At 38.7% G+C, this 16,747-nt stretch overlaps 1 protein-coding gene across 1 annotated transcript in view; it reads left to right on the top strand.

Annotated features, from left to right (window-relative positions):
* Nucleotides 1–16,747, top strand: part of LOC145787278 (uncharacterized) — a 47,288-nt gene that overhangs the window by 26,322 nt on the left and 4,219 nt on the right. Inside the window, exons 8-10 of the mRNA XM_082598989.1 lie at nt 4,568–4,656; nt 4,902–5,121; nt 15,399–15,444. Of these exons, the coding sequence (XP_082455115.1) occupies nt 4,568–4,656; nt 4,902–5,121; nt 15,399–15,444 (355 nt within the window). The remainder of the gene's footprint in view (nt 1–4,567; nt 4,657–4,901; nt 5,122–15,398; nt 15,445–16,747) is intronic.

Below are 16,747 nucleotides of genomic sequence, written 5' to 3'. Positions count from 1 at the left end.
GATAGCATGGAAATGGACGAGTGTTTGCAGAGTTGGTCGTAGTTTGCAACAGCAAGGACAAGAACGTCTGCGTCCAGACTAAAGAAGACTAACTGCGCACCAAGACTCCGCTGTGATGCTGCGAGGCAGATCATCAAGGTGTCAGCTTCTTTGTGATTGTTCACTTCAAACGTGATGTTCCGATTGCTTCTGGTGTGGCCTGACGCTGAAGTTATCACCAGCTTTGGAGAATGCTTGCTGTATCCGGTTACTTCTTCAGCAATATACTGTGTTAAATCTGCTTTCGTTTGGTCATGGGACAGGAACCTACTCAGTGGTATATGTGCTTGATTCTGGTGTCATCCATGATTTGGTATTAGACGGGATCTTTGTCTTTTCGTCGTCTTGCATTAGTTTTCTGTTTCAGACTTGTACGTGTCGAACACCAGAATAATCTCGTCAAACTCTGCTGTCAACGTCATGAGCTTGTCATTGAAGTGTTGGCTAAGATCTTTGACTGTCGTGATGGCCACGTATTCTTTATCATCTTCTGGACGACTACCATGTTATTGACAATGACAATTTTTTGACTCACGTGCGATGCCGATGGTAACAGTTCTGTATTAGCAGTGTCAACTCTCTGTCCACCCGGTGCTGGTTCATGCGCATCATGCTCTGTTCCATCAGTTTCAACGAGATGCTGCAAGCAATGGATGAGCTTTAATTTATCAGTGCATGGTAGAACTGATCCATCTGGAGCGAATAGTGCTCGCGGTGTGAGGGTAAACTCATAGTTACCGATAGCGTTCTTCTGGTCAATGTCCCGGCTTGATCTGGATAGGAACATGAAGCGCCCGTAGGGATCTTTTGTTTCTTTTAGATTGACCGATTGGTCACGAACCTTGACTGTTTCCTACTTGTTTTTTGACATGTACATGGGTTTTTTCTGCTTCTTAACTGGTGCCCATAAGCTGACATCACCATTAATGCGTTCTGCAACATACTCTTTGTAGAGCTGTTGTCCCTGCTCATCGACGGTCAGGATCTGTTTGACATTTTCTTGTGGAACACATGCGTGTGTGATGAAGTTATACAACTCATCACCTTCAACTGCGAATTGATTTCCGTGACTCAGTATGGTAGCTTTTATCTTGTCAACAGCTTTATGCTCTTTCCTGACAATGGCTGGTTGTACTTCAGGGTGACTTTTTTTTTGGAAGAAGTGTCTCCAAACTGCTCTTTGAACTTTTCTCAGAGGCGCGACATCTTTGGTGCAGCCAGGAAAAACCGTTGCCGGGCATTCGTGTTGTTAGAAAGGCCAATTACTCCAGAGCGGACTTTCATCATCTTGTTGAACTGCTCGCATGCACGATCTGCACCAATGAACACAAATGGGATCTCACCCTTGGTAACAGACACATTGCCTTCGTGAAGTTCACACCAAGTCTCTGGGTGGTTGATCTTCAGGTCATGCATATCTACAATATACCGTGACCAAAAGCGCTTGTACTTTATCCGATCTAGGGCTTATTCAGTTTCTCACCAACTTGCAAATGGAGATTGAGATCTGCATTCTGGGATGTCTCGACAAAGAATAAGATCGTTTCCACACAGTGAACATAGTCCCTCATTGATTTGAACATCGCATTAGAGGACTCTTCCGTTTCTCATGCTTTCGATTGCTGCATCACATCTTCATCTATGAGGATTCGTTCCAGATGGTCATGAGCAGTCGAGATGGATTCAAGAGTAATGTTTCTGTTATCAGATAACGATGTACATGCCTCCTGAGACCTTATCTGCTGATCTTGAGCAGATAATCTTCAGATGTGGCTTCTCTGTGAAAAACTGATCCAAGGCCAGTTTTACAAAGCTATGTAAGTGTGGATGTGTGCACGAAGAGTTCTCTTGTAGTGCGCACACTTGAGAATTTGTATTGTGATCGCAGATCAATACACATCGGCTTCGATCCAGGCATCATCAACCCCAGAGTTCTCTATGGAACTTCCGAGAGCTCTTAGTGCAGCCATCACAGCATGCAGCTCACCTCACAGTCTGGAAACAGTCTGGAAACAATTTCTCTTTTCAGGTCGACCCGTGCGTCTAGCAACTATACTGCCTTTTCGTAGAGGGCCATGTCGAAGGTTATCACAGTTGGGTACCCCTGACCGACTAACGTCTTCAGCTGGGATACTTGTAGAACCACAGTCAGCATAGTAGGCCACTCGTGGCAACTTCAGGTATCAGGGGCAGTGCACCAACGTGAGTGAGTGGTTGGCAAGATGAGTAACTTGTATCCTGCCCATCCGGGGATCTTGCTCTGTTCATCATTTTCTCTTGCTCTGGACAAAGCAGATGCTGTGACCCACCCTAACTGGGTCAGTTCATTTGACTGAGCAACACCTGTTGTGTTGGCCTCAAACCTCCGTGCTCTGTTGTCAAGTTCTGGTTTTGGCTTGGCACATGGCTTAATGTGCACATGATATGGAAGGATTGATAAGTTCTTACCTGCAGTAAGTTCGAGGTTTGTTGCGACTAGTTCTCCTAGAACATTTGCTTTCTGATACACTGCAGTGATTGTTCCATGTGTGGTGCCTTTCCAGTACCCGGACAACAAATACGAATAAATACTTTTTCATTTCATTATTTTCATTTTTTATACTTGATTACGGACAAATACTACGTAACACTGTATATAAGTAGTAATGTAACGAAATATAATTTCTGCGGCCATTTTGAAAACCAAAATGGCGGATAATTGCAAAGTGGTTAACGCTTGGTATCTAGGTATGCTTCTAATGGATTTCTTGGCCCTTAAAATATAGAATTAGCATGTTTGATAAAGTTTAATAGGAGCCGAGATATATCAAAATATATATTTTGCGGCGGCCATTTTGAAAATTCAAAATAGCGGCTATGGGGACATCTCTGCAAATGTAATCAACGCTTTTCGGATTCCTCATGGTCTAAGCTTTCCGAAAATGATGAAAACACACAACTCATAAATTCACACCACTATTGATAGCAGGTTTGAAGAAGCTTCTAGATCTGCACGTAGCAGTAGAATGATCTAGAAAACACGTATCATAATAAAGATTTCACAATCACAGATCTACTAGTAAACATCCTTATGACGTCATGACAAACGTCATTTGGCAATCGTGCAAAACCAAAGAACATTCCAGGTTTGTTCTGAATGAATGTTCTGGAAATACATTACATAATAGAGATCTCGCAATCAAAGGTTACTAGAGGACAATAACTGATGATAACTTATAGCATAAGAATTTTACAATCAAAACAGCACGCTCGATCAAGATACAAAGCAGCCCGTCGCGAGACCTCGCACATTGATTGTGACACTCGGTCCTGACTTGAATTGAGAAGTGAAATCAAGACGTTAGATTAATTTTTTACATTAATATAACTATACCTTTGGTAGAAAGATAATTCTTGAATATCATAAACAGATAATCGATAGCAACTTGATAGGTCTCTTGGCAACAAAACGATAAATGTCATCCGAGTGCAATCAAAGACCACATTTATGACGCAGTATTTGTTGTAACATCAAATTTACATTGGATTCATTCAAAATAATTCGAAACTGTCAATCAGAGTTTGAAACTAAAATTCACGAGGCACTCCAAATAAAGCTGCACAACCCTAAGCTCAACAAGCAACTATTCGCTTGAGGGGCATCTTTCTATCACACTCCCGCATAGTTTATAACAGAATGTTAACACCTTTTGTGTTTGTTCTTCAGTTGTGTTTGTACCTAGCTCACACGAAAGTCTGTGCTACTTTGAACGAAAACGCTTGTCCATTGAAATCAAGACACTTGTATTTGTGGCCAACTAGATCTACAGATGAAAATTTGAATGAAAACTAAATACCATTGGGCTCTTGTTCCATCAACCCTCACAGTCACCTATTAGCCTGCTCTTACCGAGGCAAGCTTGTGTGCGTTTCGACCAACCGTCTTCGCATGGGCGTCGGGCCTTTCCAGTCAACGAAGCATCCATAGAGAAGTGGCATCTTTCTCGTGAGTGTGGTGTTATGGAGCAGACCGTATTATCGACCATGATTGTCCAACAAGTGGTGGGAAAGGTGTCTTCGTTGATAAAACTAAAGTTTGGCTGCCCTCTAGTGAACTTTCAATGTAGTCCTGGAAGCATCGAAAATCTGCAAAGAAAAAAGATTTTTAGTCCAAATACGTATCAAACGTCTCAGAAAAATTTACCTCATGAAATTCTAATGCTTGTTTGTCCCTTTGACGGTAAACAAAATATAGAAACATAGCAACAGGGCGGTATAAATCTCTCAAGTGGGCCTCATGAGGCCTCGGATTCGATATAGCTTATCCATTGCATATCCTTCATGAAGTATAGCATGCTAGCTGTCGAAACGTTGGAGGCGTTGGACGCCCTTGTAGCATCTTATTGTTGTCTAAACTGACTGGAAGTAGGTTATGCCTAGGAATTTAAAACTACTGCGTATGCTTCAAGCTGCCATCGCCACAATAATGAAATAGTTTAACAAGATATCAAGCTCACAATGGTTGACTTCTCACACCTGTATCTTGCAGGAGAATCATTCCACAACTTCAAACTGGTTCGCCTTACATCGAAAGGGCGTCATCATACTCATCATGCAATTGCCTTCAACTTTCAACCGGTACGTTGAATCGCGCGATCAGGAACCGTAAAACCCTAATATCCGCCTGGTTTGACAACAATTATAGAAACATTTACAGTGATTCACAATATCAGCTTCAGTTTGCGATGTGTCGTCCATCTTTTAATGTAGGCTACTTCACTTGAAACGCAACAAGACAACATTCGCTTTTCAAACCTTGGCGCCTGGTCAAGAACTCAAAATTAAATAAAAGAGTTTCCACACTCAATATTGTTTTCATGCAGGCTGTGACGAAAGAAGATTTGGGAAACTATATCATCAGAATGAGCTACTCAGGCAGGACAATCGAACGATTGCTCCATATTGTGGATGACCAGAGTTCTGTGTCTAAGCGCACGGTAACAGGAGTAGTTGCTGGCGTGATTATCTCAATTCTGCTTTTGCTCCTCATTGTCGGACTGGCCGTGTGGAAGTTTACGAAGGGTGGACGACTTGTGCATTCCAGTAAGAATTCTTTGAAAACAAAAGTGATATTTTTCTAATTCAGTAGTTCTCAAAGACGACGCAATGAGAAAATGTTTTTAGTCTTGCGACGCACTAAGTCAGTGGTTTCTGGTGGTGCTTTCACACATGAAGTTCCTTGTCTTTGAACCAGTTTTCAAAAGTGTTTCCACATAGGTAAGTTGTCTTGTAACCACCGAGTAGTGCAGTTCATGGATAGTCTAATATCAAATGACAATTTGCCTGCCTTTTCGCAATTTGGACAAGCTGTTGTGTTTTGATAGCCCCATCGATGAAGAAAGTGGTAGCGACTTGGGTACGATAGGATAAAATTTTACTGTAGCTGATGCAATCCTTTCTGTTGTATGTCAAAAAACTTGGGAGGGTTAGCGTTAGATCGACGATAATGTCTTCCCAGTTTTGGACAACTAGTATTTTTTTAACTTTTTGAAATTAGATTATGATTAAAGCTACTTAAGTTTTCACAAATTAAAGTACAGTTTACACTGGATGAAAATTAGTTGGACGCAGTTATCACATATTTTTTTCTATTTGGAGTAAAACGCCAATATGGCAAGTGGCAACTTTAGATCAAAATGTCCTGGGCTGGAAAAATCGGAAAAAAGTGATGTCGCAGCCAGGAAAAATCTGTCCGCTGCCCACACCGTACTGCAAATATATGCCGCACACTGCACCGCAGAACATCTTAAGCTGTCACATTGTGTCCGCACCGCAAAACTCTGAAAGTACCATTGTGCACTTGCACAAGCGCATGGCAAATTTGATAGAATTCATGTATGTAAGAGAAAATTTTAGACCAGGGCTTCCCAAACTTTTTTGTTCGCGACCCCTTTTAATCTCCTAAAATATTTCGCGACCCTTTACGATTAAAACGACGAACAGTGTGAAGTATACATTTGTGATATTTATTGAAAACTTAAATCTAACGAAAACCAAAGACAATTTACCATTCTCAGTTCAGTTTGTTTTTGTTTATTTCTGACCATAACAACGAAGCCTATTGGCAGCTTACTGGAAACAAAACAAAAAAGCAAACACATTTAATCAGTGTGATGGCCTGATGGGTGTGACTGCTTTCTGCAACAAAGCAAGTCCAACCGTGGCTCAGTGTTTGTTAATGCAGGTCTCAAGGCGGTTTGAATGTTGTTTAGGTTGGAACGGTAGGCGAAGTGAGAACATTTCAAATAAATTATTTTGAAATTTTGGTTTCCAGCCATCCAGGTGTTCAATTTTTTGATGAACGCATCAATTGTAGATTTCAATGCAAAATATGGATGTCATCTCTTAGGAGGGAAAAATTAAATTCGTTTAGTTTTTCAAGGAAATCTGACATTTTGCATAATTCCAAAAGCTAGCTGTCATTGCGCAAATGGTGGACCAAGGCTGAACTTTATTCTGTTGGAAAAATTACAATTTCTGTTTTCAACGTTAATTGGCTAGCCATTTTAAAACTTTGACTTTTGAAAGCCATCTCACTTCACGATGCAGTAAAAGAGTTTTTAACTCCGATTCCATTTCACCTCTTAAATTTTCAAAAATACGGGTAGCCTATTGAGTGCGAGACTCTTAATAAAGTTAATAACTGTTACAGCATCTCGCACAGAAGTGTTAAAATGTAGTACCTTGTGCAAATTGGTATACTATCTGCGACCCCTTGGGGGGTCGCGATCCCCAGTTTGGGAAGCCCTGTTTTAGACAACATTTAGGCTGTATGACTAACTTATGGTACGACAACACCTTTGATAGCTCATCTCATTTGCCTTTCATTGATTGCTGAGTCCTGTACTTTAAAGTGCCCCTGACAGGTTGGATCCAAGTATAATAACTTTTTAAAGCATTTCTTAGCGCAGAATTACACTTAGCGAACTTTTTAATCTTAACCTCGTAACTCGACTGGTTAGGGCGTAATTTAATCAAACGTCTGCTCCGCAGCGCCACCACAGGCGAAACTCCATATTTCACTGCTCTGGGACGACTTTGGTGGTATTACGTCATCCTAAGTGGACGTCGTTAGCAACGGATGAAACAAACGCTTCCTAGATGTAATTGGTAGATCACAGTTTGGTCGGAGTTGGTACAAGCGGTTGCTTTTTTCGAAGATTTACTGTTTTTTGCAGTTTAATAAAACTGTACTGGATACGTTCCTACAAAACCTGAAATATACTTGAAGTGAAAAATGAAGAAATCGTACGAATCATCATTCATATTTAATTCATCAATCATATTTAATTCATCATCACTATTCAAAAATAAATAAAAGTTCTCTCTTTCTCTCATAATGTGCCTTCAGTTGGCCATTGAAATCCTGTGTAACGGCCATCTGGATCTGGAAAATTATTTCGGATTCGCCCAGGGATATCTACAACTACGGGATTGCTAACTAGAAAATATCTATGACAGGAGCGGGCCGACGTCAAAATCACCACATTGTGAAGATACGATGCAATCAGGAGGCACTCAGTCAGTGGCGTAGCCAGGAATTTTGAAAGGGGGGGGGGGTTGACGGCCGGCGGGCGAAGCCCGACGTTGTCTTCGCGAAAGGCGACACCCAGCGGCGGGGGGTCTGGGGGAACTCCCCCAGAAAATTTTGAAAAATTACTTTGAATTTGGTGCGTTCTGAGAGCATTTTCAACAAAAATGTTGGTATAAATATTCCTGTAAAATGGTGCTGTCCAGTGGCATAGCAAAAGGATAAGATCATGTTTTCTTGGGCATTTTTCGGTAATAAAGCTAAGTCTCTATGTTTTTTCCTTGTTAATTCCTGGCTGAGATATTTGAATGTTTGGTATTGGCAAAACTCGCTCTTGTGACGTCACACGCGTGCCAAAGGGGGGGTTGTAACCCCCTAAACCCCCTTTGGCAACGCCACTGCACTCAGTCATCTATGTACAAGTACAAAAGTGTACCATGTAACTAACCGTATATTTATGGAATATTCAACTTGCGTCGGCATGTAGCCATCAGGCTAAAGAAAGCTCTACCACAAACGTTAATTATGAATACGGTAAGCAATAAGAGAAAACAAAATGGGTATGCATCGTAACAGGAGTCATAAATTCAAATTAAAACGTGTGCAGTAGATATGAAGCAATAAAACAGATAGTTTTCTTTTAGTTACACAAAATAAAGCATAAAAATACTACCCTAAAACACAATAGAGCAGTGGCGTGGTTGGAATAGCGAATACAGTAAAGACGTATAATAACCAAGCACACACAGACATTAGTGCCAAAATAAGCGTTGACAGTGACTAGCTCGTCTGCAGACTACTGATAACCGAGGAGCCTGAAAGGTGTGATAATATTGCGTAAATTCCAACTTTCATGAGCCAAACACCTGAAAGCATTCTCGCTAATGTGGATATAATGCTAGCTAAGCAAGAGCCGAAAAAGTACCGGCATCGACTGAAATCAGCTTTGAAAAGTACTTCAGTACTCCATACTTGGCTCAAAATGTATTGTTGGTACCAGTAGCGGTATCGGAAAAGTACTTCCCACCTTTAATCGCAATGAATTATAACATTATGCACAAATAATACTGGATAGAAGTCTGGTGACAATCATACGCATAATACATATAGTGTGAAAAAAATGAAAAATACAAGTTCAATACAAATGACATGTGAAGATATGTAAGCATATTTCCTACAACTTAAAATTAGCTGCTACTAGAAGCTTTTGATGTTAGTTTTCTGATTTTTCGAAGCAGTTTAGGTTGTGGTGTATCAACAGTTGGTTGACTGTTAAAACGTTTAAGCTGATTTTTTGAAAAACAATTAAAAGCACATTGCACAATTAAGTCAAAATTACAATGCCCAGTAGAACATTTTGTATTTAGTAAACTAACAAGAATCTTTGATGAGCAAAGCATCTTTTTGATTGCATCAACAAAGGCACGCTGATGACTGTTTAAAGATAAAAACTTTCTCATCATAGAAGGATCATTAATGATGGCCTGATAACACTGAGCAGCCAGTACAGTTGTCCCAAAGCAAAATTCAGACGGTTCACATAAACCTCCTCGGTTAGCCATTTCAAACAGATGCTTATGCTCATTTGGGATGGAGCTCTTCAAATCAGGCTCATCATCTCCCTTTATTAGCAACTCCTTGCAAGCACAGCACTTCGTGCGGCGTACAATGCTGCGTGCAATGTATCCGCTGACATAGTAGGCAATAGCAGCATCCGATTCTGACATATCCTCTAATACAATACCAAGAAAAAAGTCTGCAAGCCAAACCTGCTCTTCATTAACTTCACTACCATCGTCATCATTAGAAAAAATGTCAGAAATTCTTGAGGCTGCCAACAGAGTTTGCTGCTGTAGCAAACTTAAGCAACGTATTTTCTTTTCAGCCAAAAGCAGCTGCTTGACGGAAATAAAGAAATTGCCGCCATTGACCTGTATACAAAAAATGAAACTCAATATATGTAACGCACTAAAAGCAACACCAGCGAATCCTTAGCAAACCATACAGTGATCTCTAATAATACTAGTACAGAATAATATAAACTGACCTGCCTATACCAGCCAAAGCGGCCTTCAATAGGATCCGACATAACCTTGCCTGAAAGCAGATAATCAAAACCATGATTGGTTTGAAGGTAGGTGGCAAGTTCAACTACTGCTCCCATGGACTGAATGCAAGCTGTGAATGTCTCGTTGGAAAGCCCAGCCGTTCCACAAACACGCCATTCTTCAAAAATTTTTGTTGCTTCTTTCAAAAAAAGCAACCCAACATAATTTGTCTCATGGCTGATGCTTAATGGAATGAACATAGGATCTCTTTTCTTCTCTCCTAAACAAAGTACCAAAATTTTATAGGGTTATACATAGGCTCAGCTTATCTGCACTATAGTGCTTGTTTCTTTGACCTCCATAGACTGTACATACCTTTAAAACAAGTTTTAACAGACATTACTTTCCAAATGTTGGTGACAAAATTGATATATCGAGCAGTTTCTGAAAATGCTGAACAAGCTGTGCTGTAATGATCCAAGCCACGAACAGTTGATTCATTGAAAACACCTGCATGCCAAAAAATAACTAGTCAATAGTCACACAAAAATACTAGTAAAGCATTGGCATGAACACAAACACACACCTTGCACATAAATACATAAAATTTATTACCAGCTATATAGCTATAGCTTGAACATAACAAATTTACGCTATGCTGATGATACTGTTCTGTTGGCTGAATCACAAGAAGATCTTCAAGAAATAGTGGACAATGTTAACTCAATTGCCAATTGGTAAAGAATTTAATATGAAAATTAACGCTAAAAAGACCAAATCAATAATAATCTCAAAATCATCAGACACTCCAGTACTCCAAATTATAATTGACAATGAAATTATACAAAAAGTAAAATCTTTTTCCTATCTTGGACATTTAATAACTGAAGATGGGAGGTGTGACCATGGAATTTTGAGACGGATAGAAATTGCAAGAACTACATTTGGAAAAAAGAAAAAATATTTTAACCAATCAACGTTTAAAATTACCAATTCGTCTCAGGATCTTAAAATGCTATATCTGGTGAACACTATTATACAATTTGCACTTGATTACATGTTCTTCAAGTTTTTGAAGAAGTTACATTGAATGCATTTTCTACTAAGTTGTACATTTGTACAATAATGCATTTATAAGAACACTAACCAAACACCTACTGAGAGCATGTAGTGGAGATGTCCGTGAAATGCTGCTTGGATTTAATGAGGATTTCTTCAGTTTGTGAGCAACCTTTAATGCCTTGTCTTCTTCCATAGCATACAGGCGAGACAAATGATGAAATTCTGCAATACATGACTGACCAAGCAGGTGCTCATGGCCAGTACAAGGGAGATGCATCCTTTTCCTTTTTACAAAATTGTTGTAAATATTCTTCAGGTTATGAGTAAAATCAAAAAATAAAAACAGTTTTTCCTCTTTTCTCAATGGATGCTCTATGCTGTGCGAAAGCTTTCCACCACACAGATCAACAAACAATTTCCTATAAAACAAAAAGTACAGCTTAAAGTGGTGAAAATGGTATATACAGCAATAGATGTCACTTTGTTTTTAAACAATGTTTATAAAAAGTTGCAAATGCAACAGGCAAAAGTTTGAGTTTTTATTTCATTGAGATCTAAGAGACTATCGAGCATATGAGAATGAAAGCATAATAAAATATTTTATTTAAACAATTATATATATGAACAGCTTACGCAGTAAGTACCCAAACAAACTACCGGTACTATGATGTAATTAGAAAAATGTTATCTTACCTGTTACAGACATGATTGTCTGCAGATACAGCAACTACAAAAAAGATATCATTGAGTGCAAGCATCACACGTTCAAACCAACTCTTCAACAAATTAGTGTCAAGTTTTTCTACAGGAATGAGACAAACAACATCTTTGTACTTTCCACTTATTGATTGGACCATAAATGTCAATACAGTTTTTGCAGGCTGACCTTCTTCAGTTAAACCAATGAAAGAGCCACTAGTATATTCAACACGCTGAGCAGTATACACTTCGTCCATCATTAAAACGACAATTCGTTCCCGTTGAGATAATTCAGATGTTCGTAATCTTAAATATTCCAAATCCAGTTTTGCAAAGTCAACAGTCATTCCAGTAGAAAGCTGACGAAGACGGCTTCGACAAGGCAATACAAAAAAATTTCGTAGTTTTTTATAAAGGGATGAACTGGTCAGTTGCCATAAAAATGCAGTAGTGATAGTATTGGTGGAATAGCGACGAGCATTTTTTGGTACTTGGAGTAAAGATATTTGTTCTACAATAAATTTTAATAAAGGCACACATGTGTTTTCATTGCAAATGGTCAAATCTATGGATGCACATTGCTCTAGACATGATGCAGCTAACTCCAACAACTGAGTATGACTTATACTATCAAATGACTTGCTGCATAGTGATTTACATAATGCCAGTAAATTTGTAAGCTCAGAAATGGTTGTTAAACATTGAGAAGCGAAGAGATGTTTATAAACTATGCGAGGCAGGACTGCAGAACACACATATGCTTGAACTTCCAAAGCATCAGTAACAACAACAGAGGATAGAAGTTTGGGTGCAAATGTGAAGTCTTCAGAAATGGCAATATAATGAAACTGGATATTTGATTCTTTGAAAATAACGACATAACCACTTGGTAATACTTCATTCTGAATATTTGTCTTAAATGAAGCAAAATTTTTGATCACCTCTTGTTGGAACAGATTTTGATTTTGTTGTTCAATGACAGAATTTTCTTTTTTCAACCTGGCAGATGCAGATGATGCAGTTTTGCGAGGCACAGAACTTGCCGTTGTCAGATACTGGGGTAAAGCCAAAAAAACACGAGGAACTGCAACAGATTTTAATCGCTTTCTTTGCAATGTACTTGAACCCCGTACTTCCATTCGATCAATTCTTGTATCACAAGAATCCGTTACAAAGTCATTCTCATGAAAATGCAGGGAACATACTCTGGATGACTCTGTGACAATCCAATCTTTCCTCGGAATTACTTTTATCCATTTTTGTTTTAGCTCATGTTCTTTAGGAAACCTATATAAAGCAATTTTCTCTTTACTGTCATTCGTTTTATAACCAGTTTTACAACCTGGTACACAACATTTATACACCATCTTTCAGTTTACATTAAATACAGATAGAAACTTAACACTGCAATTTAGCTGAAAGCAATATACATGGATCGATAATGGTACAAGCAGTGTAAATATTTTTAAGGTAGGCTGTCATGAAATATTTTTACTGGCTACCGGTAATTTTAGTAAAGTGACAGTTTCACTTTACTGGTGACTGCCACACAAAATTCTTGAAGTCTAGTTTAACCAGGCCTACTCCAGAAGCTGAACTGGCCTTTCCTGTCTGCTCATTCATAAAAACAAGTGATACCTACTGCCATGAATCAAACTTGTGATCAGGTCAGCACCTTCAGTGAAACTTGCCTAGCCACTTGATTATCAACGTACCGTAGCTGGTGAGAATCAGCAACAATGTTGGTACTGGTAAGCCTAATAACCCCATAGTGTGAGCATGTACTGATGCAACCTGCCATCAACTTTGCAGAGTAGCCTACGATTAGTACATGCAGGGCAGGCATAGGATTGTTGTAGTAGTAGGCTACAGTACCATACAAAAAGTTAATGGCATTTAATGCCGCATAAAAGACAAGGGGGAAAGTCTATTTGAATTGTCAGATTACAAAAATAGATGTTTCTATATAGTTATAAATAGCCTAAACTCAAGTTTTTAAAATTTTTGACTAGTTAGCAGGAAAGTTTATATCCTAACTTGCATATATTGCTTCTGCTGAACCCCTAGCCTAGCACACCATTTTAGTAGCCAGCCAATCTAAGCAAAGAACCACTACAAAGCTTTACATTTACTCCCTTTACTTAAATCATAACCAAGAAACAAAACTAATTCTGCAGTGACAATCTAATAAGCACAGAGTTATGAATTCTCTGGTCAGCACACTGCAAACTTGCAAAGGAATTGTGGAAACACTTCAAAGTTCAAAAATACCGTCGGCCCGCTTATGACAAAATTGCTGAGTCATTAAACGTGAATTAGCAATCCCGTAGTTGTAGATATCCCTGGATTCGCCAAACAATGCATGACGGCATCACAATCCGATTGTTGCTTCCGAGAGCATCACCTTGTAGTAGGCTATACACTCCAACACATGCCTGTAGGCATTTTTACTTGAGTGGTATTAACAAAATCATCTTCAGTGAAGTGAACATATACGACTAGTTTTGTATGGCCCATCCCACTTTCGAACACTTGAAGAAAACTTTGACCATTTTCTTCTCACTACCTTGTTTTGTGGGAAAGTGGGAAAAGAAAGCACACGGTCTTTGTCACTGACAATGTCACATAAACAGCAATTTGTAGGCATTGCCTCAACCATAAATTAAAGGTACTGTTTGTGAGATACTGTTGTTACACTGCAAATGGCTATAGCCAGATTAGGACAAATAAAAAAGTATGAAAATTGTAGCCCTATGAAACTGCAATTTCAATTGAATTGAGATGCTGTTTGATAAAAGTAAACTCAACCTATTTGATCGAAACCTGATAGTAATAATAAGTTCACTTTTTCATTTCGGTAATTCTTAATTTGCACATGCTTTAGACCAACAGAGCCCCACACATTCACGTTTTGCAGTAGCCGTACCATACTTTACCAAGTCATCACAGAGAAAGAATGCATCCTTCCCGCTTACTGTGACGTCACAGCGGTGTTGCCGTTTTTATTTTCGCAATTGAATGAGTGCCAGATTCGCCGATGTCAACGAAAGTTTGCAAGCGTGTAACTTGTTGATATTTTTTACGATTTGCTGGTCAGGGAAGTTTGTTGGTGTCATCTTTTTGGTATCTTAGGTAAATTTAGCGAATTTATTTACCTGTCAGAGGCACTTTAAGTTGACTTGCTGAAATTTTACTCTGTATATTCTGATATGTAAAATATAGTTGACGGCGCTATCACTTCCGTCAACTAAAAAATAAACTGACGGCGCTAGCCTCAGCGTCAACAAAAAGTTGACGCCATCAACGTACAACACTGCTGGTTTTAGGTGATGGTAACTTTGTAGTAGACTCATTGATCAAAAGGCTGTATTGAAAATAATGTTGAACAAACTTGATTTTACAGCAAAACCAGGAAATAAATTAAAACTACAATTGCAGTGTCATGAGTAAGATTAAACATGTTTTTACCAAATTAGATAAGGATTAGCCTGCCAACATTTCGCTTTAACTCATCGAATTAACCAACTAAAATTATCCACTTGTCCGAGTCTGTTTCCATTAGTGCCATGACGTTCATTCATTTCACGCCATTTGCTTGTTGTACAAACTTTCGTTTAGTAAGATGAGAGCAGTTTAATCTTTAAGCTGCAGGAAGTGAAACATGATATTTTTAGAGATAAAAAAACAAAATCAAAATGCGACTTTTACTGGGGTGGTGAGATTTCACGGCCAGTGCAATCTCGAACGATTTGCTTGCTTTTGGCAGACAGCGGTGTGGTTTCATACCCACCATGCTTCCGATAAACTACCACTATTGTTGATTATAAACTAAAACTTCTTCTTGAGTAATATCTTTTGGACTATTGTGTGCAATTCTTCTGTTAAATATGCGTTGTTTTCGAGAAATGTTATGAAAATAACATCACATCTTAAAAATTTTTTGTTTGTTTTTCAATTGTTTGTTTTGATTCTTTTTTCAGGATCTATGGAACACGTGTTGGCGGACCAAGATGGACAGCTTAGTCAGTAAGCACAATTGACTCATAACAATTGGTTTACATCTTAAATTCACACGAGGCGCTTGCACAACTATATGGTGTAGGCTAATCCTGAGGTCGTGGGGATTTATATCGAAATTCTGGCATTTTAATAGTCAGACTAGAAAGTCCAATTACACGACGTATACAATTATGATTCGACTGTGTCATCACCATCTATTTGACCAAACAAATTTGAACCATTACGTCTAAGCTGCGTTTAATTATAAAAATTGCTCCAAATGTCAAACTCGAAGGCAAACTGTAAAGATATTTAAAATGTTTCTGCAGCGTTTTAGAAATGAATGGCTAACAGGTTTTTAGGAATCCTAGTATCCTAAGCGCAAAATACAAAAAATGTAGTTACTCTAATTTAGTAGTAATTCGTCTGAGAAGTACTAACTTTAACCCTATTTAAACCATGCTTGATGGTGACATAATTGAGACTTCAAGCGACTTGAAATGTAGGGGCCGGGCAAAGAATTCAAGAAGAAATGCTAGCACCAGATGGCCTTCGATCCAGGCATACCCACGTTTACTACAAATTTCATTGCTAACAATTGAATGTTCAAAACACACCAGGAGTTTCTTTTGAGAATGCAGAACTTTCTGTGCCCAGAAAGTTCTGCAAACAACATGGGCTTGGAATTTTTGAGGAATTTGAACATAAAGTATTGGCATTTTCGAAGACTGATAGATGTTTGCAATGTTGTTTGGTTATTTGCCATAGTAAAAATCCTATTGCAAAACTCAAAACTCTTTCAATCTGCCAAATCTTAATCCTTCAATTCTTCTCAAATTCGAAATCCTCAATCTCTCATATCACTTTTTTTTTGTTCAGACTTTCCGAAACTTTATTACTTTAACTATTTACATTTCGTGACAAAAGTCTAAAAACATAGACATCTCTGAGAAGCTACTTGATTGTGGTGTTATAGTTTGATCACGTTGTCAGCTAATCTAAGCTGTTTATCAGAGACGAGGGACGATTTTTAAAAGTTCTGTTACAGAAACGGATCTTATATTGTTTTGCAACAAGCTTTGACTTGGTGCTAGTGTGACATCACAAGGAATGACGCCATCTCATTTAATTCTTACCAAGTTTGAATGGCAAAAATAAGTTAAATAATTGAAGTTGGATGGTGGTCACAGCGGTAAACCATAATCTCTTCGTGGGAAAATTGTAACATAAAGTTCCCGGATCCGTTTGTCTGCATGTAGTGACCGAAAAAGAAACACTCCTCGAAACGTCTATTTTTAAAGTGTATTCCTGTAAAATTAGCCCGCGGCTA

The sequence above is a fragment of the Aplidium turbinatum genome, chromosome 18, assembly GCF_918807975.1.
Source record: "Aplidium turbinatum chromosome 18, kaAplTurb1.1, whole genome shotgun sequence".
Classification (NCBI taxonomy): Eukaryota; Metazoa; Chordata; class Ascidiacea; order Aplousobranchia; family Polyclinidae; genus Aplidium; species Aplidium turbinatum.
Note: the sequence above shows the minus strand (reverse complement) of the source record. Positions and strands in the feature narration are given on the sequence as shown.